Source organism: Molossus molossus, unplaced genomic scaffold (genome assembly GCF_014108415.1).
Source record: "Molossus molossus isolate mMolMol1 unplaced genomic scaffold, mMolMol1.p scaffold_m16_p_8, whole genome shotgun sequence".
Taxonomy (NCBI): domain Eukaryota; kingdom Metazoa; phylum Chordata; class Mammalia; order Chiroptera; family Molossidae; genus Molossus; species Molossus molossus.
Genome location: NW_023425402.1, coordinates 81,789,983 through 81,817,048, shown reverse-complemented (window position 1 = coordinate 81,817,048; position 27,066 = coordinate 81,789,983). Strand labels below are relative to the sequence as shown.

The window sequence follows — 27,066 nt, the reverse complement described above, 5'->3', positions numbered from 1 at the left end:
ATGCTCACAATTTCATAGTTTGCATTTGACAAGATTGTTTACAGATATGACTTCTTCAGCCAAGTCATCAATTAAACCTTATTAAATTTTTTGCCAGGAATTAACATTGCAAAATGTCCCGAATCTACTTCAGCTTATATAATGATTTATATTATTTATTTATGATTAATAAAATAAGTATATATAGTACATGGAACTGGAGTTAAAATTGAAAAATACCAACTACTTCATATATTAAAATTGAAGTATCTTGAAATACTAATTTTGAAATAAATAAAATTCTAATTTTTAATTTGTAAGTTCTGTTCGTTTGTTTATTTTCATTATAGTTGTAACAGCATATGTTAGTGGTATAATACATCATTTAAAAATTTCTACCATTGTTCTCAATTTTTAACTTTTGTATCAAAAGACAGCTATATACTCTAAACATTTTTAAGTCCAAATTTTTATTTAGAAAAGTTTTGATTATACTATAAAACTTAAAAAATTTATATCATAGAAATTAGCTATTCCAGTATGAAAATTAACTATTCCAGTATTCATTTAAAATATTTGTTGTCACTTTACTAGAAAATATGGATTGGTGATATCATGATATAGCGAGAAGTATTTCCTACATTCTAGAATTATCAATAATGTTCTGAGTGCATTCCTTCAACAGAGATATCTACATATACTTGTAAAACTGAGAACATTGAACAAATTGACATTATTAAGAGCCATAATTTTTTTATGCTTCTAACACATATTTTATTGAATAGAAAATTTATAATTAAAGACAAAACACCTATTTAGCATTTCTTTGCATTATTTAATTGCACTTTCACTTTAAGCAACCTATGTATATGGGTACTTGATTTGAACTTTAAAAACTTGGTGCAATCACTATGTATTGGGAAAACATAGTAATCAAGCTCAGATTGATAAAATGTATGGTTGTAGTTCTAAGCATCACTTGAACCTTAAGAGTAACTTATTGTTATTTATCCATTGAGTCTGGTGAGTCTATTGTGTGTCTGTGTATAGTACACACACACATATATGTATATGTAAACTACATATATATTGTGTATATAATATCTATTGATTCTACTCCCTAAATAATTGTGAAATAATTTTCCTCTTTCTAATGTCACTATTTTTTCTTTGTATCTGGACCATACTTTAAACAGATCATTGAAATACCTTTCTCAGTGGTATCCTTGCCTTCAGACTTACATTTCTTCAATGTATTTTTATATTGGTCTTGATACAACATGTATTTTCTTCTTAAGTTTGTTTTTTTATCTTTTTCAAAATCTAATATATTGCATTTAGTGGGGTAAAACTCAAACAGCAATGCATGGTTGGCATTTGTGGCTGCTCATTATATAGCTCCTTTCATTCTCCACTTCCACCCATGATCACAAAGTTCCAATAACAGCTGCTCATAGTTGTTAGAACACACCTTGTCATTTCATGTTAGGTGTCTTCAAACATATTGTTTTCTCAAACGTGCTGTTTGCTCTCTCTAAAATGTTATGCTATGCTTCCTGCTCAGTTTTTACTCCTTTAACATTAGCTTGTCTTCATTTCATCTTCCCAACTCCCAACACTAGTTTAGAGTAGTGGTTTTCCAGGTATGGTCCCCAGACCAACCCCATCACCATCACGAGGAAAAACTCTAGAAAGGCGGAGTCAGGCCCCTCCTCAGACCTACTGAAGCAAAAACTCCAGGGGAGAGGGACAACAATTTGTGTTTTAAGAAGCCTAGGTGCTTCTAATCTCACTACCTTGGGAACCACTATTTTAGCAAGTTAACTCTCTTCCTCTTTTTACACCTATTATTTTGCTATAAATTTTTTATGACTTTCATTTTTGATAAACTGTGATTCCCTCCTTTTAATTCTAAAAATGTAAGAGATCAGACTTCACTTTCCTTTCTATTTATAGCTCACTTATGTATTCAGTAAATGATAAATGAATCAATGAAATACTTGAAAAAGTTACTAGATGCCATTTGTTCTGTTGTTCTGATAATGCACACATTTAACAGATTATATAATCCCTTAAGCATCTTTCTACATGGGAAAAATTAAAAGCCATTTGAGGCTACTTTTTCAACAAGTTTGAGAGGGAAGTTACTTCTCTACCAACATTATCAAATATTTTGAAAATACATGTTTTCTTCTTTTCATGAATCTAGCATCTAATGTATTAGTTTGTGGTAAATAAAAACTAACATTCCCATTCCCACTCATCACACTTCCTTGATATGTTTCTATTGTAAACAGTGGAGAAAATGGCCCAGATACTAAGATGGGGTCATTCTACGACCATTAGATCATGAAGGGCCCCTCCTCTGCAGGTAGCCTTGACCACAGTTCCTGTGATTGCTCTGTCTACATCTCCACATCTCCATGTGCAGCTCCGTAACCAGGACTCCCCAGAGTCTCGGCCTTCAACCTGTTCCATCATTGCTGGTTTCAAGGCCTCGGGAAACTGAAACCTAGAGCATCTTCACAAAGTGTTCGGGGTGTGTCATGTGTCGCCAAGTTATTATTTAAATTTCAATAATTTTTGGCTTTGTCTCTTCTGTTGCCCTAGGTTCCTAGGGTTAACATTCATTGGTATATATTATTCTACAAAATAAGGTTCATTTTAGATAATTAAGTATTAAACTGATTTTGTTCTTGTGTCAGGATCATTTATTCAACCTGAACTATTACATATCACTGTTAATTGATTGAAACTTTTTTTGTCATTAATCACCCATCAGCTCCAACTTTGCCTGACTATGAAGGAATTGATGCCTCTCTCAATGAAACTGCCACCACAATAACTGTACTGTTGAGACCAGCACAGGCCAAAGGTGCACCTATCAGGTAAGAGGGGAACAAAACAGTAGTTAAAGGGAAAAAACACCAGTAGGAAGGATGTTTTCTCATAGTTGTTTAGCAGCCAATGTAGTGAGTGGATCATTTCTATGAGATGATCATTTGACAATTACTATGAGAAGTTTTTATTTCTCTTCTGTTTTGTCTTTGTTTTTCGTTTGGACAAAGCCTGAGGATAGACTTGTCTTTAAGAGAATTCTAGGGGGAGTTTTGAGATATTCATGAGCTCAATCATTCACCTCCCTGTGCTGTTTGATTTAAGAGCATTGCTCTTTTATTTTTTTCTCTAGTCCCATTTCATTTTACTTCCTCTGTTGATATTTATGGTATATGAGCTTTGAAGGTATTTGTCAGAAATAGAATGAGAAAATGCCTCCTATCCAATGCCTCAAATCCCTTATGAATAATTTCACAGGAATGATTGAAAATAGGAAGCTTTGAGAAAATAAAAGTAGAATACTTGTAATGAATGTAGCCTCTGTGGCTGCTTAATTCCTAAATTGTTACTCATCAGGAATCCCATAGTAAATACTAAAATTTAACTTGTATTTTATTTATCTTTTCAATATTAAAATCTCTCTTATTACTCTCACCTTGCATAAAATTATGAGCCATGTTTTCAGGGATTGAGTCAAATGATTCCAACCATTTTAGATAGATATTAAAAACTGATGGTTTTCCGTTACAGATCTGCAGATTTTTGTGAATACTTTTGTTTTCATACTTCTATTAAGAAATAAATCAAGGCACACAAATCCGTGCAGATATTTCACAATTGAGTCATCTCAAGTTGGTTACCTGTTTCTTAAAAAATAAACTTAAATCTTTATTTTATGTGTAAAATGAATATATTTGACCTTAAGAGCACATACTGGCCATTCAGGTAATCCCATGTCACTGGAAAAGAAGAAATCTTTTTAATTAGAAAATATATTGATAAAAGAACCTGAGTTCATAAAGAAAACTCTCTTGAATCAGTCTGGCCAAAATGCATGAGAATATCACACCAGAGGAAAAGAGAGGTAACTGAAGACTCTTGTAGTATAAACATTTGGGAAACACTGGCTTCTTGAAAATGCAAAATAAGAATGCAGTGCTATTCGTGAATCTGTGATCTGTGAGTGAGTCTGATTGCTACTCCAAAGGAAAACGAGAAAATGCTCGCATTCGGTATCTTTTTCTATTGACAAGTAATCAGGACCATTCATGTGTTCCTCCCTGTGATAAAATTTACTTTGTAGGTGTTCCATTCTGCTACTGCTTTTTAGGTGAGCTGCCAGGGACTTGCATTTATCTTATAAAAGTTAGATGTTTCAGTGAATTCAGCTTTACTTAATGCAAGCTGGAAACACAGTGTATTATTTTTCTACATAACATAACATATACCAACTCTTTGTTCATTTAATCAGCTTATTACACGAACATTGACTGACCATGTATTATCTGTCAGGCACTGTGCTAGGCATCATAAATCAAGGATAAAATGATCACAACAAAACACAGAGCCTGCGTCCACATTTGTCATCAATGATCAGAGCTGCCTGCAGCCTTGTAATTCCTTTGCTTGTAGCTGGTGTTCAGAAAATGTGTTGAATTAATGAGCATGTTATCCATAATACATTTTTTAAAATCACGTCTTTCTTCTACTCTTCACTTAGCACAATATTTTTAATTACCTAAAATCCATCTAGTTTGAATTCGTGGTTATGTAAAAATAATTTTTGAAAATCATGTATTTTCTTTTTCTGACAGAGACATTTGACTCTGTATTTATTGGAACGACATTTGACCTTTTCTGATATTGAGCCCAGCATCTGAGAACTCCCAATTTCACACTTTGGGGATTAGGACTCAGATAAAGTTAATACTTCAAGAATAATTGAATGGCCCTGGCCGGTTTGGTTCAGCGGTTAGAGCGTTGGCCTGCGGTCCAGAGAGACCCGGGTTCAGTTCCCGCTAAGGGCACATACCTCGGTTGCAGTTTGTCCCCGGCCCTGGTTGGGTTGTGAGGGTGGCAGCCACTCGATGTGTCCCTTTCACGTCGATGTTTCTCTCTCTCTCTCCCCCCCCCCACTCTATCTGAACAAAATATCAAAAAAAAGAGTGAAAGAATAATTAAATGATATCTAAACAGTCCAGCCAGTGTGGCTCAATGGTTAAGCATCTACCCGTGCACTGGGAGGTCACTGGTTTGATTCCTGGTCAGGGCACATGCCCAGGTTGTGGGTCTGATCCCCTGGGGGGGGCATGTGGAAAGTGGCCAATCAATGTTCTCTCTCATCAATGTTTCTATCTCTCCCTTTCAAATCAATAAAGAAAAAAAATTAAATTAAAAAAAAGTGATACCTAAACAAATAAAATGTTTTTAAAAGAATGTTACTACCAGGAAAAAACATCTGTTTTCCTGATAATCTAATCCTTTCTTTTCCATCTTTAGCTTGTTGTAATGATTTGTCCAGGTATCTGGTATCATCCATAGGTTGGGGACAGGGAGCAGAACCAGACTTCTCTAGCCAGGCAATTTGGCCTCAGATGAGCCCTGCCTCCTTTGCTTTTTGAATTCTGTGGTCAGGTAGTCCTGTCTTCTTTCCTCTGACCACATTTCTACCTTCGGCATTGCTGCTTGTAACTAGAGCCTTATCTTAAAGCTTAACTTGTCTGGGGCTCTAATTTCTTTGAAAATGAGGACCACCTTGTAATCAAATTTCACAACATTTTGTTTATGATCTGGTATTTCAACTCTTTGGTTGGATCCTCATTAGTACTTTCAGGTTCTTGAAACTCTTGCTTTCCACCAGTTTCTTCTTTATTTATGTCAGCCTATCGTAATCTCTTACCTGCTAATGCTCGCTGCCATTTCTAGCCTGTCTGTGGCCCAACTCTTCCCCTCCCAATAAAAGCCATGTCCGTTTACCACCTAGCTGAACTTCCTGAGAGCATCCATCTGTTATCTGTATGATCCCATGGGGTCTAAATATGAGGTTCTACCTTTCCTTACTTGGCAGCATAACTAGCCTCTGCCAGACTGCATTTCACCATCCATTTGCCCCAACTCCAGTGAAATATCTCATTCTTCCTGCTCTGGTCTTCCTCATGTCAAACAAACTCCCATTCCGAGAGCCTCTGTCGCAGCACCTGTGATATTCTTGTCAGGTAGAGTGTGTCCGTCAATAATGTTTATAAATTCTATAGTTCAGTAGCATTCAATAATGTGCCAGGAGCTGAGCTGGATACTTGGAACAGAAACCCACACAAGGCAACTTAGTGAATGTCCCCAAGTGGTATATTATAAGGGAGATAAAACATGGTTTAAAAATAGACCTTGTTAAAGTTAATGCCAGGATTTTGAGCTTTGTTATTTGGAGATGGAGAGCGGAAAATATGATAGCAACCAAAATGAAAAGTCAACCTTTACTCTGCATCAGTGGTTCTCAACCATCCTAATGCCGTAACCCTTTAAATATAGTTCCTCATGTTGTGGTGACCCCCAACCATGAAATTATTTTCATTGCTACTTCGTAAATGTAATTTTGCTACTGTTATGTCTTAGGGGTCGCGACCCACAGGTTGAGAACCGCTGCTCTAGATCCTCAAAGTGTTGGCAGTGGGGCAGTGGGGCAATGGTGGATTGGAGCTTGGAAGTCTGTTTATAAGAGAAATAGTAAAACACTGGAGCTGGGAAAATCTCCTGAAGCTTTAAGGACATTTTAGATTTTAAAAAGTGAGGAAGTGACCTGGCTGGTGTGGCTCAGTGGTTAAGCGTCGACCTGTTTACCAAGAGGTCACCGGATCAATTCCTAGTCAGGGCATATGCCCAGGCTGTGGGCCTGATCCCCAGTGGGGGGCATGCAGGAGGTGGCCAGTTGATGTCCTCTCTCATTGATGTTTCTATCACTCTCTCCCTCTCCCTTCCTCTCTCTCAAAAAATAATAATAATAATAATAAAAATTAATAAAGAAAATAATTTTTTTTTTGTATGTACCCCTAGCGGGAACTGAACCCGGGACTCTCTGGTCTGCAGGCCAACACTCCAACCGCTGAACCAAATCGGCCAGGGCAAGAAAATAAAATTTTAAAAAATAAAATAAAAAATGAGGAAGTGTAACTTGTACAAAAGCTATTATTTGTTATCACTAAGGCGTACAAGCTGAAACTATATTCAGATTCATAGAGAGTTTAGTGACTAGTGTTTGAAAAATCCATGGCAGGCTGTTACAGGTAATTGTGGGTTCAGCTCCAGCATTTGTAAGCATTGCACTAAGAAAACCATCTACCAACTATACTACAGAATCGCTTTGAGCTAATGTCAGAATTCCATCGTATATTTTCTTACAGTCTTATAAACTGAAGAGAAACTGTATGATGAGAAGTCATTATTTGGCCTCCCACAAAACTAAGAATGACTCCATTCCAGTGTTTAACCACGTTAGACTATAGTGCAGTAAAATCATTTTGTTTTTTAATATAAGAAAATCATATTTTGAGCATTGAGTGAAGATTCATAATGCCAGTATATTGATTTTAACTTAACTGTAGAAATATTTTTAAAATGGAATTAAAAGGGATGGGGAATAGATGAAATATGGGTGGGGTGAACAAGCTGTTCAAAGTGACTTTGAATATTTTAAATTGCTAGAGTACTGAGCTCAAATAATATTTAGATCTAGCTAGAATTAAGTGCCATTAGATAATTAGACAACCATGAGGCTGAGAAAGCACAGGCCCATTTCATGTAATCAGTTAAATCACTTCTAATTTGATTTCTCATTCCTTATTTTCTGTCCTTTAATTAATTCGTGCTGATAAATAAGAAAGTAGCAGGGGGGAAAAACAGTTCAAACCAAGTATAAGAATATGGTCGGAGAACAAATTGCTCAGACAAATTAAACAATGAAGGGAAATCGTATTATTTTAAAAATGGATTTAACAGCATTTAGTTTAGGTCCATCTCAAGTTTGGAGAGATCCCTCCCAGAGTTAGTGCCTCTTCTTCCTCATGTCCTCCAGCATCAGCAGTTTGCTTTGCTACTCATAGATCTGGAGAGAGGAGCTGTTTTGAGTGAAATTTCTTAATTTGGAATGAACCACCTATGTCAATTTAATAGAACTAGTTAAGACTGAAAGTGCATGTGTCAGTTTATATGTTATGTAACCATAGGATATGCAAATGTATAGCATAGAAATATGGATTCTAAATGGGAAATGAACAGAAAAAGAAATACTAGGTTTGCTTAACATGGCATACGTCAGCTATGATCTTTTATTTTTCTCTCAAAGGGTTCTGCTTACATATTTCCTGTATTTTAAAATGAACAAGTGGCCCCTCCATGGAGCCCTCAGAGAACATGTATGTTGTTAATAGCATTTTTAGAAGCATACAGACGCAATTTGGTGAGGTTTATAGAGAATGATGCAGTACACATACTTTTAAATTACATAACTTCTGCCCTAGTTACTACCCCAAATCTTAATTTCTGACATTAATACACTTTTTATACTATTTCTAAGGGAAAGAAGATGGATATCAATCTACCAATTTCTTAGTACTGTTTTATTTTTTTCCAATTGATGTTTAGAGAAAGAGGAAGAGAGAGGGAAAGATAGAAACATCGATGAGAGAGAACATCGATTGGCTGCCTCCTTCATGCCCCTCACTAAGGATCAGGCCCACAACCTGGGCATGTGCCCTGACCAAGAATCAAACCCATGACCTCTTGATGCATGGGTTGACGACTTAGCACTATTTTAATAGGAAATGAGAACTTGAATAATTAAAGGGAAATATTTAATTTGTAAAACTCTTTTTTAAATATATGAGGTCTTCTCTTTTTTTTAGGTATAATACAATTTATATTAAAGTCCAATTTTATATGAGAGTCTAAACTGGTATAAAATTTAATTTTTAATTGTTACAGAGGCAGATTCTCTCTCTCTCTCCTTCTCTCTCTGTCTCCCTCCCCTCTCTCTTTTTATGGAAGTTCATTTAAGAAAATATTATATTTCTGCTGGAGATCCATTTGAACAATGGGACTTTGGACCTATTTCCCTATATTGATTAAAATATTTTCCTGGAGACCCAGAGTCAAATATACAGCTCTACACACAGCTAATTTACATTCCATTTATGTATGTGACTGCAATGCTTTTTCTAATAATTTTCAGGAGTTCTGAAACATAATTCTTTTAAATTCATAAATGATATATATAAATATATTAATGACATCAACTTTCTTGCGTATACATTTCCTAAAAATGTTTGCCTAACGAATGTCCTGCCAAGAAAAAATATTAATCTACGAGTTTCTGAAATTGATAAAAAATATCAGGCAGGTCTTGATTTTAAAGTTGCATCCCCCCCCCCTTCTGTAAAATAAATAGCTATCATAGAAAAGTTTAAGACATTTAAGAAAGGTCTTGAAAGGTTTAGGTTCGAGCTTTAATAGGCCAAATGCCATCTGTTTGTACAATTTGTAACATTTTATTATTAACAACTCTAGAAGGAGGAGGCAGTCTATTTCGGGGGCGAGGACACATTTCTGTCCATCTGTGCCTGTGTTGCAGTTTGTCACTTGTGCCTTAGAAATGCACAGCTGGGAGCCAAGGCGGGCAAGGTCAAGGGTGGAGAAGCCTGTGGGCATGTTCCTCTCTGACCTGACTCAGCGAACCAGTGCTTCGAGCTCCACCCTGAGGCTGCCATTCCCTTGGGCCTTAGAGCTGGGCCTTCCACACTGTCATTTCAAAGGAACATGTTAACTTTAAACATTTAAAAATATCAGACAAAGAACTTCACCTATTAGGTGTCTCTGGTTAATGTCAGGTTCCTTATTATATTACAGGGTAGCCTATTTCTCAACAGTCAAAAATGTATAGAGTTCTGTGCTGATTTTTTTAAACTTTTTTTTTTTTTAGTTCCCTAGTGATTACCTTGGGGTTGGAGTCCATGTGAAATTCTATTTTATTGCAAAGTAGCTGAAAACAACAATATGCAGGTTATTGAGACTGGCTTTAAAGACTTTTAAATGCTACCCATTGCATTAAATTCTGCTTTTGAAAAAACTTAGCATCTAGACTCTCTAAATGTGTGCTTTATCTTCTTTTCCCAAAAAGTGCTTATCAGATTGTTGTGGAGGAGTTGCACTCACACCGAACCAAGCGAGAAGCCGGGGCAATGGAATGCTACCAGGTTCCCCTCACCTACCAAAATGCCATGAGCGGGGGTGCACCCTACTACTTCGCTGCCGAGCTGCCCCCAGGCAACCTCCCCGAGCCAGCCCCATTCACAGTGGGTGACAACAGGACCTATCAGGGCTTCTGGAACCCCCCTCTGGCTCCACGCAAAGGATACAACATCTACTTCCAGGCAATGAGCAGCGTAGAGAAGGTAAGCTTCCTCTAAGATTTGCTTTTTTACTGCCCCAAAGAAAAGCTGCGGTGAATTTTTAGAAATGCTCAGTTTAAAAAAAGGCAGAAAACATGGGTGTGTGTGGCGGCGTGTGTCTGTTCCCTGGAGCGTGCACAGTTTTGAGCGGGGTCTGCGTGTTACCGTGCACGGGATTCCTGTTTCCTAGTAACTGCTCCTGCTGGAGCGTGCTTCAGGGAAGCCCACAAGTGTGATTGTGAGCAAAATGGTGCAGAAGGTGGGTGTGCGGCTGTGCCCCCGGGGCTCCGGCCCTGGTAAATATCGGGCATTGTTCTGTCTTCTTTGCTCAGGAGTGGCACACTTCAGAAGATTAAATTTACTGCAGGATAAACAGAATGCGTGTTCCGCAGCAGGCTAATAAACCCTTATAAACTTTTCAAGGGGTACAAGCCAAATAGTAAATAACAAGTAGCAAGCCTCTGATTACAAAGAGGACGCCTGCGGTACACCGGAGGACCTACCCAGAAGGGGGCCTGGAGAGGGCTGGATGCCGTGCCCTAAGAGGGCTCTGTTTTCCTTTCCCCGGTCGCCCCTCCGCTTCCCATTTTGGACACAGTTGTTTTTGAGCGCTGCTGCTGATGCCCAATGAATATTGAAAAGGAAAACACAACAGGAAGTTAGAAGCTACCAGTGGTTCCATACGTGGGGAAATAACCTGCCCTTTCACGCTTCATGCTGTTCTCTGTGAAAGATTTTCTCTCCTAAAACTTATTTAATTTATTTTCTTTCTCAGAGAGAAATAGAACAAAATATATATATATATTAAGACTAGAAAATGTCCCCAATTTGAAATCCAATAGCAGGGTGACATCTTTGTTTACTTCCAGCTGTATAGGAAATTGCTGGGTTTGGGTAATTGAGTCCCCGAGGTGGGAACTTGAGAGAGGCTGTGAACTATGTGATGTCTGGTTGCAGCGGTCATATTATATCTTGGAATCGTTTAATTGGAAGACATAACAATCCATTCACATTTCTGCAGGGACCATGAGACTTAGGGTATCGACTGGTTGCTTTTGAATGAAAACTTGATCTTTCTGCTCACCCTATATGGTTGGCTTGCAGAATATGGCAGAGAAAAATGCCACAACGTCTCCTAAAATGCACCCCAAAGCCAGAGGCTGCTTGTGGTTACAAAGGCCCTTCTCATCTTCCAGTATATTTCTTCATAAGAGGGAGTCTTTAGAGGCAAGTTAGCGGCCCACTTCCGGCCTACACATCATCCCCACCACTGATAAAGCTGGAAGGCTCTAAGAGAGATGACTATAGGGGTTAATATTCCATTCTGGATATAAAGTAACCTAGCGGTAGAAAGCCTAGGTCTATGCTAGAGACTTGGTAGCATACAAATAAACTTTTGTTGTTTGGTGTGTGGTATGAGAGGAGTATTGATGAATGCATGTTACTTATAAAGTGTTTTTATCTGGCACTCTTTAAAAGCTTAGTTAGACATGTTCTCTTCTAATGTTACTCTATTTACATGTGGTATAAGCACAGTACAGAGTAGCAACAATGTATTTCAGTTCTTCGGGCAAAAAGTCTTACTTAAAATTGCCCTGGCTCCTACCAACAGAGACTGGTAATCCTGACAGAGTTAACAACAATTGCTGTTAGGAAATCTAGATCCCTTTGAGCCCAGAAGGGAAAGTGAAATAAGATCTTGCGGTTTACTGGGAAAGCCTTAGGTCACGGTTAAGGAGTAGAAGTGTATACTTTCCGTTTTAATTACTGATTCCCCCTCAGTGCTTCATTTGTCTTATTTTAAATGTGATAAATGCTTAAGGGAAATTATAAAATCTTGGTTTATCAATATATAGAACTACTTAAGATGGAGCTATAAATGCACCTTAAAAACAAATAGCCTCTGTTTTTTCCACTGGCTTTAAGATCTTTCCAAACTCCTGTAGATATAAAAATATAAGCTGAATGAATTAAGTCTAGAAGTTTTGGGCTTGAAAGTGTGTTCTACTTCTTGGGGCCACCTCACAACATTTAAAAAAAAAGGGGGGGATGGTTGGTGTAAAGAAAAAGAAAAGATAAAAAACAGAATCTGAAATAATTTGTGTCTACTACTTCCTAAACCTCATCTGTCCAGCAAGAAGAGGAAAATAATAAGAGGGGTTACCCCAGGAACGACGTAACCCCTAAAGGCTTAATTTAAAAGAACAGATGAATTACGTTGCAACTGTGATGTAATTTTCTTAATCCTCACCTGCGTATTTTTTATTTTTTATTTTTGAGAGAGAGCAAAGGGTGGGGGGGGTGAGGGGGTGGAGAACCATTGACTGGTTGCCTTCTGTACACACCCAAACCAGGGATCGAACCTATAAACTAAGTATGTCCCCTGATTGGGAATTGAACCCACAACCTTTTGGTGTATGGGATGATGTTCCAACCAACTGAGCCACCCAGACAGGGTGTGATATAAATGTTGGATGATTTGCTAACTGTCATTTAGCTCTTTTGTCATGCTAGGCTCCAAGTGAACATATGTAATGCTCAGCTTTGGGCTGAGTGTACAGCTATGAGAAGAAAATGAAATTCAGATTTGGGTCTGATTTGTATTAGCTTTGCAAATACATTTTTCTTTCTGATTATTCAAAAAGTGCAAAATACAAATAGAGTGCCATTCTACGTGTCCCAGACAAGACAGCCTGTTTCATTATAAGGTGGAAACAGGGACCTCAATCTTTAGAAACATGTTGAAATTGTTTTTAAGTTCTTATTTTAGATTTTTAAAAAGTTATATGAGAATACATATAAAAACATTAAGTTTCCTTAATAATGCAGTTGTATTCCTTATAAACCTATTTTATAACCCCAGATTGATCTTCATAATAGTTATAGTTTGTGAAATAGGAAACATTCTGTATACACTGACTCTTTTCTTTCATTTTTACTTCATCAGGAAACTAAAACTCAGTGTGTACGAATTGCTACGAAAGGTAAGAGGTTTGCTTTTTATTTTTTATCAAACTCCATTTGCCAGCTTTCGGAAATGTTCCCTGCTTCGTGGCTAATTACACATGGCACTTCTATGAGAGTATTCGAGTGGGCCCGGTTAAATGGCCAGCAAGTCCTCTACCTCACTTGGGTGTCTTTAACACATCATGGGTGCTACTTTTCATCCTCTAGTAATTGACTGGAGGAATCTTGTTATGAGAATAGGAAGGATTTAGGAACCCTTAGATAGGCTTGTTTCTGCCATTTAATGTCTGAAAGGTCTTGTGCTGCTGATCAACCAACATATTGGGAAAAGCTCAGCAATATTAGTTTAAAATAGCAAGGTGCTTGTGTAAAAACCCTTGTTACTTTCTGTGATGGACAGTCGAAGGTGAACAGAACCACGCTGGTCCCTGCATGTGGAAGGGCGAAGGTGTGGAGGCTGGTCCATAGCTTTATCAGTGATGCAGTTTCATTGAAGATGCTTTACTCTTTTTTTTAACTTAACTTTTTTTAAATCCAACTGATGCCAAGAAATTAGATCTGTGATGGCTAATGGCCAGGCTAAGTCCTGCTGACATTTCATATTCTAGCTTTGTTGCCTCATTTCTTGAGGAGAAAACATTGTCATCTTTGAATGAGTAGAGTCCAGAGTGGGGGAAAATCTCCAGCATTCACGATGTTTATAATCCTTTGTTTAAGACTTACGTGATTGTGCCAACAAAGGAGAGAGAGAGAGAGAGAGAGAGAGAGAGAGAGAGAGAGAGATATCGGTGTATTTTAACGAGGGAGCAAGGAAAAGCTGTCTGCATGCAGACATGGGGTCTACAGAGAGCTGGCGCTGGGCTGTTTGCTGCCGGAAGTATGTTAGACCCACATTCATGAGCAGTAGTTGATTCATTTGGGGTAAAAATGAATGGCCATATTCTGTTTGTGCTGGCTTCATTCCTCTCATCATTTTTCCTCCGTCTAATCATCAATCTGCTCAATTAAGCATGTGTGTTGTACTCTTGTTTTTAAAGGCACTGAAGACTTTTTTTCTTGACTCATGAGAAATACAAAAACAGCTTCACAGAAAAGGGAAAAAAAAGTACATTTTTCAATCCAAATACTAAGATTCTTCATGATAGTAAAGAAAGCAATCCTAATGAAGGGAAAGAGAAAATATATACAGATGCATATAGTGTATAAGCATTTATTTTATTTTAAAACAGTTTATGGATCAAGAGTTAGAGTTGAAATTTTTAGAAGATAATGGCAGAGAGCATTTATGTATGTATCACTGATGCTTTTCCAGAGTTCAGACAAAGCCAGAAATGTGAGCAGTCTTGCATTAGCCTCCAAAAAGGTTGTTAGATATGGTCATGCTGTATTTGTGTAACTAAGAAAAGCTATAAGTGATTCTAAAATTTAAAATTTTCTTATTCAGTTATTTAATTATTTGCATTTATACACGCTATCATTTTTTCCTTCTCTCAATAAATAAAATTATGATGAAAAATGTCTCATGAGATTTAGACTGCAGGAGAGGTAAGATTATGGAGATCAAACTTACCAAGTGGTGTTGAATATTTGCCAGAAACTCAGTTGTAGTAAGAAAAGTCCATTTGTAGTAGTTTCTTCTTTGTTTAATAATGTATCACTGCTATACTCTGGATCTCAAGTTGACAGTGTGGTTTAATGAGTAAGAGAAGAGGACTCTGGCTCTAGACTGTCCGGGTTCACATCCTGGCTTTGCCTCTGACTACTCTTTGACATTTGCAAATTATTTAATCCCTCACTCCCACTGAGACACACCAACTGGGCCTCACTCCCAAAATATGAATAATAGCGTATTCAATCCTCACTATTATTATGAGGATTCAAATAGTTTATATATATATATATATATATATATATATATATATATATATGAAATACTTTAATAATGCCCTATATTGTGACTATTACATGACTTAACTACTATTTTCTCATCATAATTGTAATCATTTTGTACCTTACTTCATTGGATGTAACTTGTGTTATGCAGTTATGAAAGACATATATATGAAAACAAAACTAAACTTTTATGATAGAGATTGCTTGGGGGGGGGGGGGTAATTTTTAATGTTTCAATCCAGATCTAAAATAATTCCTTCTCTGAACACTTAGCTTTATTCCCACATATGAAAAGCCACACTTGTTAAGGTAAAATCAACTTACTGTTTGATTACATTTTGAACTAACACCATACAAGTATGATCATCTTTGGTATAAAAATTTTAAATATGAAAATGAAGAGGTTTCCAACAAGATATTTTGAAGATACACTTAATAGACAAAATGGCATAACCCTATTGGCTACGAAGAGACATCAATGAATCTTCTGGGCAAGAAATGGTTAAGAATTGTACAGATGTAAATACAGATAAAAATTAATTAAACTACCGGGTGTCCCCCCAAAATGTATATAGGGTGTCTGCAGATTCTATTATATTTTGAAAATAAAATGTATTTTAACAAACACTGGCTTTACAATTACACTTTTTGTGTACACATTTTTTGGGACACCCTATATATATTTGAAATGTGTGCACTCGACTGATTTAGGACACTGAACATTTTTGTGGGATGTGAAAGTATTTAAAATCCAAATACAACTAGCATGGTCATTTTGAAAATTTTTTGACATGTGATAATTGTTCTAAAAATTTCCAACATCCTGGATTATTTCTTTCCTTCTTGAAACTTATACCTGATGCAGCTAACACACAATGGGTATACAGATATTGGCTTGACTTTTAAAAACCATATAAAGTAAATAATCAACATCATAATGTCTAAAATAAATAGCAACATGAATATCTATTATGAAACGAGGAGAATAGATTTCATAATATCTATTATGAAACAAGAGAATTGTTATGAAACAATTCACATTGCTCTTGTTATGAAACAAGAGCAATGTGAATATCTATTATGAAACAAGATAACTCCCCTTGTTTGGGGAGTTATGTTCCTTGTAGTGGAGATCAAAGGTTCTGCTCTCTGGTTCGCATTTAGGTGAGAAATCATTGAGAAGATGAGCATCCAAATGGAGTGGAAGGGTTTATCTAAATTGTACTGGATGTCACAAAAGTCATTCCCTTTATAAAATAGCATTCCCAAACCAGAATTGTTATAAACATACAAAAAGGAATGTAGTCACTTGTATCTCTGAAAAGCCACAGGAGAATAAGGGTCGGGAAAGGTATTTGTGGTATAGTAAGAAAAAGGGGCCACACTGGAAAGCCATGTGGGTAGTGTGTTGGGAGCCCTTTGCAACTTGCGTGCTGTAGGCTGTGGATATTGGTTTGCTCTCTATCTTTTTTTTTTTTTTTTTTTATCCTCACCCGAGGATATTTTTCCATTTTTTTTTATACAGATAGAGTGGGAGGGAGAGAGAGGAAGGGAGAGAGAGAGAGAAACATCGACGTGAAGGGACACATCAAGTGGCTGCCACCCGCACGACCAACCAGGGCCGGGGACAAACTGCAACCGAAGTACGTGCCCTTAGCGGGAACCGAACCCAGGTCTCTCCGGACCGCAGGCCAACGCTCTAACCGCTGAGCCAAACTGGCCAGGGCTCTCTATCTTTTTATATAGAATTTACGACAGTGCTCTAAGCCAGTGCACACACACACGCGCACACACACAATTTTTGTAAATAAGCAGCTAAGAGCCTTATGAGGATTTTCAGAAGACTTCTATAGAAATATTCTTAATCCATATTAAACTAACAAGAGATGCATTTCAATTAAATTTTTATTTCATCTTGTTGAATAATATCTAGCATATTATATTATGTCATTTAAAATTGTCTCAGTCATTTATGAAACCATGTCCATAAAATGTATTTACATAAAATTATATAAAATTATTCTTAACATAAATCAAGCATTGATATGAAATCAAGACTTTGAATGACTCCCTAAAATAAGACTGAGACAAAAAACAGTAATACCAAAAATTAAAAGGACTATAATTTGTTTATATAAGTAGCTTACATTATGAAACTATTTTGGTTGTGTCCAACTTCCCCCTCATGTGAATTTCTGGATTTTTGGAAAAAAAACTGCTTACTTAAAATTTAATTTTAGCCTGGCTGGTGTGGCTTAGCGTTGACCCATGCACCAAGAAGTCACCGGTTCAATTCCAGGTCAGGACACATGCTCAGGTTGTGGGCCTGATCCCTGTGGAGGGCATGCAGGAAGCAGCCAATCAATGTCCTCTCTCATCAATGTTTCTATCACTCTCTCCCTCTTCCTTTCTCTCTCTCTCAAATTAATAAAGGGGGGGAAGCATTCTAAAATTTAACTTTAAAAGATCTTTCTATGTTGTTTAAATATAAAATCTGTTCTTTTAAAAAAATCGGCCCTGCCCAGTTTGGCTCAGCGGTTAGAGCATCGGCCTGCGTTCCAGAGAAACCCGGGTTCGGTTCCTGCTAAGGGCATGTACCTCGGTTGCAGTTTGTCCCCGGCCCTGGTTGGTTGTGCGGGTGGTGACCACTCGATGTGTCCCTTTCACATTGATGTTTCTCTCTCTCTGTTCCTCTCTCTCCCTCCCACTCTATCTGAACAAAAAATGGAAAAATGTCCTCGGGTGAGGATGATAAAAAAAAAAAAAAAAAATCTGACATGTGCATTGATAAAAGCTACCAAATTTGATAGAACAGAAAAATATGTACTACATGAAAAGTTATAATTTAACATAGGATTTAAGGTAAAAGGGATGTGTTTTTTATTTTTCTTTATTGATTTTAGAGAGAGAGGAAGGGAGAAGGGGAAAGAGATAGAAACATCAATGAGAGAGAACATCGATTGGCCGCCTCCTGCATGACCCCCACTGGGGATTGGGCCCACAACCTGGGCATGTGCCCTGACCGGGAATCAAACAAACCGGTAACCTCTTGGTGCATGGGTCTACACTCAAACAGTGAGCCACACCTGCGGGCTTTTTTAAGTTAATGAAATATGGCTATATTGTGTATCATGATAAACACTTAAGTTGCTAAGTCAAGAATGGATTTTATTTCAAAACTCCATTTATAAATAGCCATTGTTTGACTCTTTCAACTTTATTTGCATAGAATAGTGAATACATAGAACAAAGCCCTTGCTTTTATGGAACTTTAATTCCACTAGAGGGAAACAACAAGAACAAATTGTGATAGATGGGAGGTACATTTTCTGGAGAGAAATAAAACAGTAGGGGGTAGGAAATGCTCCTACATGTGTCTGAGCGCTGCTGTTTTACGTAGTCATCAGACTCAGTGGTAAGGTGAAGGAAATGGGGGAGAACCAGGTGACAAAGGCACATTCAAGGCAGAGGGAACACATGCAAAGCCCCTGAGGAGAATGTGTCCTTGGCTACTAAGGAAAGTAGGCTTAGATCCTGAGGATGAATCAGACTGGTCTTAATTAGTGATTCTCAAACATTAGCTGGAGTCAGAATCCCATGGAGGCCTTGTTAAAGCAAATTGTTGGGCCTCCGCTTCAGAGTTTGCAGATCACTAGGCCTGGGGAGGGGCCCAAGAACGTGTATTTCTAGACAAGTTTACTGCTTCTGCCATTTGTGCTACTCAGGTAACCACGTCTGGAGAACCAGGGATCTGCCAGGCACCAGTGCCAGTGCCCAGTTTAGGGCTGTATCTGTAAACCGGTTTTGATCACAGAAATCTGGGAGTACCTCTTTTGTCCGGTCTTCTGAGAATTTTTTTTTCTTTTTAATTTATAAAAACAGATAGCAAGGAAAACCCCCAACCCATCCTTCTTATCTTGGGCATCATTTTGTGGAGGTGTGAGATTTAGAAGTTCAGAACCAAATTGGCTGATAAGAGGAGGATGTCAAAGAAAGCAATAGGCCAATTCTGAGCTGAGCTACCCATTGCTGGAACTTCTTAACTCCAGATACGTATGCCTGGCGAAATAAACCTCTACTGGTGGGTCATGAGTTACCTGCAATAAATAATGTCTGAACTGATGTTAGATATTTTTTTTCCTTAGGAATAAAATTAAAAATGATAAACCCAAAGTTGATGTGGACTGTGAAGGATGTCTGTAAGCTGGAGTTTACTTCTTTTATGTGCTCCCATCCTGGCGATGGTCTAATTCAGAATATTCCTTATGTTAAACAACAATGATATGGGTCCTACCTAAGCCCTCAAAATTATCTTGATTTCATGCACTTTAAACATTGCATTTCAATATTAAGAAAAATTCACTTATCACAGAAGGGTAGCTGTGCATGGACGATTGTATCCAATATATATGATAAAATATACAAGCAATGGTAATGTTTGATTTACTTTATTTCTTTCCTCCTTTGCTATCTGTTCCTTAATTACTGGATAAAGAGTAGGTTTATTTAAAAAAAATTTATTTATCATCTTAATTTTTTCTCATGTTGCTTTTGTCAAATCTTCTATTGCCCTATTCTCTGAGTGTGCAAATGGATAAAAGTGTGTTTGTAAGTGATCAGACATTCAGAAAAAACAACCATGAGAAGAAAAAGAACACTTAGTATGTCAAGAAGTTACAATAAAGCCATGGAAGCTCCATTTGGTTGTATCATGTGTGTAGAAGCTACTAACTGAATTCTTCTCCATCCTGTCTGTTTACTACAGATAAACTTGACCTGGAGTGCAACTCAGTAATCTCGTATCTTAAATTACACTTTTGTCTTTTACCACTTCCAGAGCTTAACTCTACAGTAGAGGATAGTTTGAAAGCATGGTGAAGTCTAAGGAGAAAAAGATTTAATTGGGTTTCCAGGCCCAAAATCCTAAGCTTAGTTTCTTAAACTGTGCTAACATGCTTCATATTTTGCCAGCGACATGTTGAAGGACATGGTAAAACATCCGAAATAAGTTTTCAGATTCTTATATACCATGTTTTTAGGCTGATGGAATTAAGGTCAACTGTGGTGGTTTATTCTGGCCAATAAGAAATTCTGGAGACTTCCGGTCAAGATGGCGGGTAGGTAAACGCGGTATCACGTCCTCCCACAACCACATCAAAGTTACAACTAAACTGCAGAACAACCATCATTCAAAGCCGCCTGAAATCAAGCTGAATGGAAGTCCTACAACTACGGAATTAAAGCAGCAGCCGCATCCAGACTGGTAGGAGGGGCAGAGGCGGACGGGCTGGTCCCACACCCACATGTGGCGGATAAAAATCAGGAGGATACCTCGGCTGGGAAGGTTCTTCCTGAGGACTGAGGGGTCCCCGTCCCACATCAGACGCCCTGCTCAGGGTTCCAGTGCCAGGAAGAGAATCCCCATAACTTCTGGCTGGAAAAACGAGCGGAAACTGAGGCTCAGGGAGGCTGACTCGGCTGGAGCCCCAGGCAGCTCCCTAAAGGGCCGGTGCACAGACTTATCGGACTCTCTCCCTCTAAGCTCGGAGGGGAGGCAGCTCGAGGGGGACCAGAGACACACAGGGAAGAACTGAGCTGTTTGGCACTGGAGCGAGGGCTGGAGAGGGGGCTTTCTCCGGGACAAACGTGCTGTCAGAGGCCTTTGTTCCTTTGGTGAGCCCTTCCCGGGGGCGGCAGACAGCTGCCATATCTGGGACTCCAGCAACCTGGCTCCCACTGGTAGCCCCGCCCTGGTGACTCCCTGAGGACCCGCCTCGCCCAACTTTCAGGCCCACCCAAGCTGTTGCCACTTGCTTAAACATAGGATTGGCTTGTCTTGGATCCTGCTTCAGGTTTTCCTAAATTCTTTCAAACAAGCAGCATCTGGTCTCAGATAGCCCCATACCTCTCGTTAAGTAATACACAGAAACAAACACAGGGAGGCAGCCAAAATGAGGAGACAAAGAAACAGGTCCCAAATAAAAGAACAGAACAAAACCCCAAGAAAAGAACTGAGCAAAATGGAGATAAGCAACCTAACAGATGCTGAGTTCAAAATATTGCTTATAAGTATTCTCAATGAACTTAGTGCAAACCTCAGTGAACTTAGAGAAGGCCTCAAGAACATAAAAAATGACCAGTCAGAAATGATGGAGGCACAGTCAGAAATGAAGGAGGCATTAACTGAAATAAAGAATAATTTACACAGATTCAATAGTAGAGTATGTAAATCCAAGAAGCAAACCATTGATTTGGAATATAAGCAAGCAAAAAATGCCCAATCAGAACAGCAAAAAGAAAAAAGAATCCAAACAAATGAGGCTAGTGTAAGGAGCCTCTGGGACAACTTCAAGCGTTCCAACATTCGCATCTTGGGGGTGCCAGAAGGAGAAGAGAGAACAAGAAATTGAAAACCTGTTTGAAACAATAATGGCAGAAAATTTCTTAACTTGAAGGAAACAGACATACAAGTCCAGGAAGCACAGAGAGTCCCAAATAAGATGAACCCCAAGAGGCCAACACCAAGACACATCATCATCAAAATGCAAAAGGTTCAAGACAAAGAGAATCTTAAAAGCAGCAAGAGAAAAGTAGTTAGTTACCTACAAGGGAGTTCCCATAAGGCTGTCAGCTGATTTCTCAAAAGAAACTTTGCAGGCCAGAAGGGAGTCGCAAGAAATAATTCAGAGTGATGAAAAGCAAGAACCTACAACCAAGATTCCTCTATCCTGCAAAGCTGTCATTTAGAATCGATGGTCATATAAAGAGTTTCCCAGACAAGAAAAAGTTAAAGGAGTTCATCACCACCAAACCATTATTATATGAAATGATGAAGGATCTTTTTGAAGAAAAAGATAGAATATATGAACAAACATGGCAATGAATACATATGTATCGACAATGGAATCTACAAACAAAGTGAACAGGCAGAACAGAAACATTCCCATAGATACAGAGAACATTTTGTTGGTTGCCAGATGGAAGGGGGGTTGGGAGAATAGGTGAAAAAGGTGAAGGGAATAAGAAGTACAAATTCATTGCTAGACTGAAAACCTCAAAGGGAAAGGGGTTGGGGGGTGGGAAGAAATAAACCAAAGAACTTATATGCATAACCAATGGACACAGACAATAGTGTGGGAAAAGGCGGGAGGGGGTCGGGAGGGGGGAGGAGGGGGTCAGTGGGGGAAAAATGAAGAACATCTGTAATAAACTCAACAATAAAGATTTAAAAAAAAAAGAAAGAAAAAAGAAATTCTGAGCTGGGGTGTGGCTTTTCTTGGTTCCAAGGATGAAATTAGCTTTAGGAGATTCCAGGCCTCTGAGAAATTACAGTCAGTGACAAAAGTGTTGCTGATTTTCTCCTGAATGCCCAAGTGCTCCTGCTTGTCCTCACACTCCTTCCTACTGCAAGGGAGCAAGTCTGTAACCTAGTTTTCAAAAACTAATCTGATCTGGGGTTTCATTTTTCTGAACTAAGGAAAATGAAAGCATATCTAAGTGAAACCAAGCCAGGAAGAGGCACAATTTTAATAAAGCTGAAATCAGTGGTTCGTGGCTTGGAACTAAGTTCTGTGAGCACTGACATTTCCTGATGCCCTCTCAAAGATCTTAGAGTTGTACTTTTTTTTTTATATAATCCTCACCTGAGGACATTTTTCCATTTTTTTGTTCAGATAGAGTGGGAGGGAGAGAGAGGAAGGAAGAGAGAGAGAGAGAGAGAGAGAGAGAGAGAGAGAGAGAGAGAGAAACATCGACATGAAAGGGACACATTGAGTTGCTGCCACCCGCACAACCAACCAGGGCCGGGGACAAACTGCAACCGAGGTACATGCCCTTAGCGGGAACCGAACCCGGGTCTCTCTGGACCGCAGGCCAACGCTCTAACTGCTGAACCAAACCAGCCAGGGCGAGTTGTACATTTTTACAGATTATAGATGAAGTGTTATTTCATAATATCACCGTATGCCAAAAAATAACCATTAGTCCATTTTTTAAACTTGTTTGCAAAACTAAAATATACTTTTACTTATGTAAAAGTCTAGTAGAGTAAAAACAGAATATTTCTACAGTGGAGTCAAAAGCTAATGACTGTACAAATTGTTTATTACTCAAAAATGTCTTAAGATTAAGCACTTCTGGATGGACTGTAATGTTTATGACAGCAGAGGTGACAATCTGCTTATATTTTTTGTCATTCTCTTTGGAGTAGATGCATGGATGAAAGATGTTGCTATTGTCTAGAATTGTTCTTCTTTTTTTTGTTTTGACATTTTAAAATTTTATTTTTTTATTAAAAAGTTTTTATGTTGACATTATTGCAGAAGTTCTCCTTTTAAAACCCTGAATACATATTAGTTGTCTTTTTTCCACTAATTTTCATTTTGTTGACATAATTCAGAAATTCAAAGTGTTTTTTCAAAAAATCTTTACAGAAAATGAAAAAAATTGCTTCTTAGTATTCCAATTAGCTTTTGCTTACCTTCTGTTTAAATTATGCTACACTCTTAGTATGAAATAAAAAATGTAGAAATAAAAATTTTGCCTGAGTTATTATCTTACATTAATTTTTACCTTTCTCTTCATGAGGACTATAGATTTAAAAAGTAGATAGAATTATACCCTCCTCCCTGTTGGATCATGAGTATATGTGTGTGCTATTTGTCATCAGTCAGCTGACTCCCGGCGACTGTATCAATGAGTGCTGCCACCTTGTCCGGTGCTCAACAGAGATGATCTACATTACTATAAGTAGAAGGAGCAAATGACATACATGCCTTTACTTTGAGAAGCTTGTTGAGCAATTCATGATGCATATAAAGACCTGAGAAAAATTAAAGACTGGAAAAAATACAGTAAAGGTTTCATAGATAATATAAGTATGTGTACTATATAAGTATTCTACTAATGTAAGGGGGAGTTTTCAAAAAATGGCAAAGCTATGATGGGAAATTTTCAGCAAGTGATGAATTCTGATCTGTACTTCATGAAGCCAGTTGAATTTTACTTATATATTTATTTATTTATTTATTTATTTTTATGTATTTATTTAGTGATTATATATTATTGAGATATTACTAGTTTACTTTGAAGACATTTTAGAGATTGAGCATTTGCTTTTATAATAAACTATTTTTCTAATAGTTTATTTGAAAAGTGTGTACATACACAAACCTATTATATAGAGAAATTAACAAATGCCTTTCGTTAAGTTTTTCCATTAAGTTTATTTTTGAAAAGAAATAAAAATAAATCTTCTACCTCTGTTTTTAAATATATAAAAAATTGCCAAGTGAGTTACTAAAGTGATAATGTCATTTGAGATTGCATGTATTGATGTCCACCTACTAAAATAATTAGGTTCCTAAATACTGTAGCTACCCCTCATAACCATTGATTTCAAATCTACTACTGAACAGCTCTTATGTTTTCACCAATTAGCTTTATAACAAGTAATGGAAATGGTATTGGTAGTAAGTAAATTTGAACTTATAAACTTTCGTTAATAAAATATCTTTCAGTCAGTATTTCTATAGCAAAATGATTATATACTAAAATTTTAGTAACGTTGCTTTAAGTCATGCCCTAATTTTATGGGTGAGAATATACGGAATTGGTTTCTAATTCTATACTTTTGTCTCTTCTATTTTGGAAAAATATTCTACTTTGGCACCTGGAAGTGGGGTTCTACTGTAACAAACACCTAAAAATATGGAAATGACCTTGGAATTGGGCAGTGGGTAGAGGAATCAAAGAATTCATAGGAGCATGATACAAAAAGCCTAGACTGCCTCTACCACTCTGTTAGTAGAAGTATGAAGGTTAGAGTCTCTGCTAGGAAGGGCTCAGAAGAAACGAGGAGCATGTCAGAAACTGGAGGAAAGGGGATTTTTGATATGTGACAGAAATTTACCTGAGTTGTGCCCTGCAGTTCTGTGGGAAACAAAATTTATAAATGATGAACTTGGATATGTAGGTGAAGATGTTTCCAAGCAGTGTTGAAGGTGCAGCCTTTTAAAAAACACCCACATACACACACACTCACACACACACACACACACACGTTATTTGTTGATACCATTATCTTTATATAATGGCATACAGATTCCCTACTTAATCCATTGATTTAGAAGAAGGCGAATGCTAAATTAAAAACAATAAAATCTTAAAGTACTTTTGTTCTCAGAAATTAAAAACAGGTCTTTGGAGTGAATCCGCATATCAAAAGATTACATTACTTTTACTGCAATGTTATGGTATCATGAGCTCTGCCTCTCTTTTCTATATGTATCCTATTGTAGGGATAAAAGATTAAAATCCAGTTTGGCCTCATTGAAACATATTTGCAGAGTGTTTTAGAGGTTTATGATTATTGCTCCATAGCAGACAAAGTATTCTTTATCCCCTATTCATTTATTGTCTGAAATTATGCATTCTATTGTTTTTAATGAAATGTTGACTACTTTAAAGATTATCTCTCTGATTGACTAAATGGCATTAGAGTAGAAAGTTAATTGAATTGTTCTTGAATGAGAGTGATGCCTATTGATAGAAGGAAATATAAGTGACATACTTTTGAACTTGTTTTATGTGTTTAAAACTTTTAAATTAATCAAGTATTTTGGTGATCAGTTTTCTCATGTAAATTCTCTATTACACTTATAAAAATCTTGGAAAATTTCTAATTGATTTCTCAGAGTTTATGAAAATGAGATAAAAAATATGCCACAGACTTGAGCACATAGTTCATAGTGTGCTCTTATTTTAAAGAGAGAAAGTGAATGTTATCACACAACATCTAAATAGTTCGAGATTTTTCATGTCCTGTTTTTGACGTGGATTGCAGCCTTCTTTAAAATTTGAAACCTTGTTCACGTCTTACATTTTTTACTCTTTTAAGAGCTCCTGCTGAATTTACTGATAAAGCAATTACTATTTACACTTCATTGTTAAAGGAAATGCAGAAATTAATGTTTGTAAACTTAATAGTGTACATGACAAAGTGATACGTGTCATGTTTTATATATTCCTGGTAATAGCAGAAAATTCACAATTTGAGTATCAGTAAACCTTAGGTAAATATACAAAATGTCCTTTTAAAACATCTCTACTCTTCCTGATAGATGTTTGTGTGTGCAGGTGTGTTTTCCATAATGTAAATTCAGAAAGATGATGTTTTAATTGCCGGCTGCTGCTGTTATTTCCAAATAACACCTGGCTTTGCATCTGTTCCTCTTAATGTGCCACTCTGCCTCTGAGGAAACCAATTCTTGGTCAATTTACTGCTGTAATTTCCCAAATGAAAATCCAATTGGGCTATGCTTTTGAGGTAGGATTTCATTGTATTAGTAAGATGCTCCTCCGCTTACCCTGATAACCATCATCTTGGGTCTGACTCCTTTATAAAAGCGGCTTTGTGTCCACCTGTTAGTATTTTTCTGCCAAGTTCAGCTACTAGGAGAGGTAGTTGAAGTAAATGGGGTTTATTGTTGGTGGTCTAACAGTATACTAAAGACTACAGCAAATAAGAACAATTTTGTAGAGAGGCAAGGAAGAAGGAAAATTAAAAGTCTAATGCGAGTGTGTAATTTGGGCTTTTCTCAAGGCTTTCCTATCACATCGCTTCTCAGAAATGATGATGGTAACAAGTACATCTGGTCTCTGATTTTTATAATATAAATTTTATATCACTGTGGTGAAGGACAGTCATCTCTTGAAAAATCTTTGTGCCTTGCTTCATTTTCCTACATCTAACTATTCCACCAGCTAAACGTTGGGCGTTCAGTGGTCCGCTGAGACTGTATTCATTGCCGGCTTACTTTCTGTCAGGCACTAAGCCAGGTGTTGAGCCCCCAGGGAGACCGTGGAACAGAGGGCATGCCACCTGTATGCAGTTACCATGCAGAGCAGGTCTGGGTAAAAATAGTCATTGGCCACATCTGTCTTAAATCAT

The 27,066-nt window shown here is 37.4% G+C and overlaps 1 protein-coding gene across 4 annotated transcripts in view; it reads left to right on the top strand.

Annotated features, from left to right (window-relative positions):
* The window catches only part of PTPRK (protein tyrosine phosphatase receptor type K), a 502,788-nt gene that overhangs the window by 391,804 nt on the left and 83,918 nt on the right, over positions 1–27,066 (top strand). For all 4 annotated transcript variants that reach the window (XM_036248313.1, XM_036248314.1, XM_036248312.1 and 1 more), the window contains 3 exons: positions 2,762–2,867; positions 9,986–10,259; positions 13,204–13,240. In XM_036248313.1, coding sequence (XP_036104206.1) covers positions 2,762–2,867; positions 9,986–10,259; positions 13,204–13,240 — 417 coding nt within the window. The remainder of the gene's footprint in view (positions 1–2,761; positions 2,868–9,985; positions 10,260–13,203; positions 13,241–27,066) is intronic.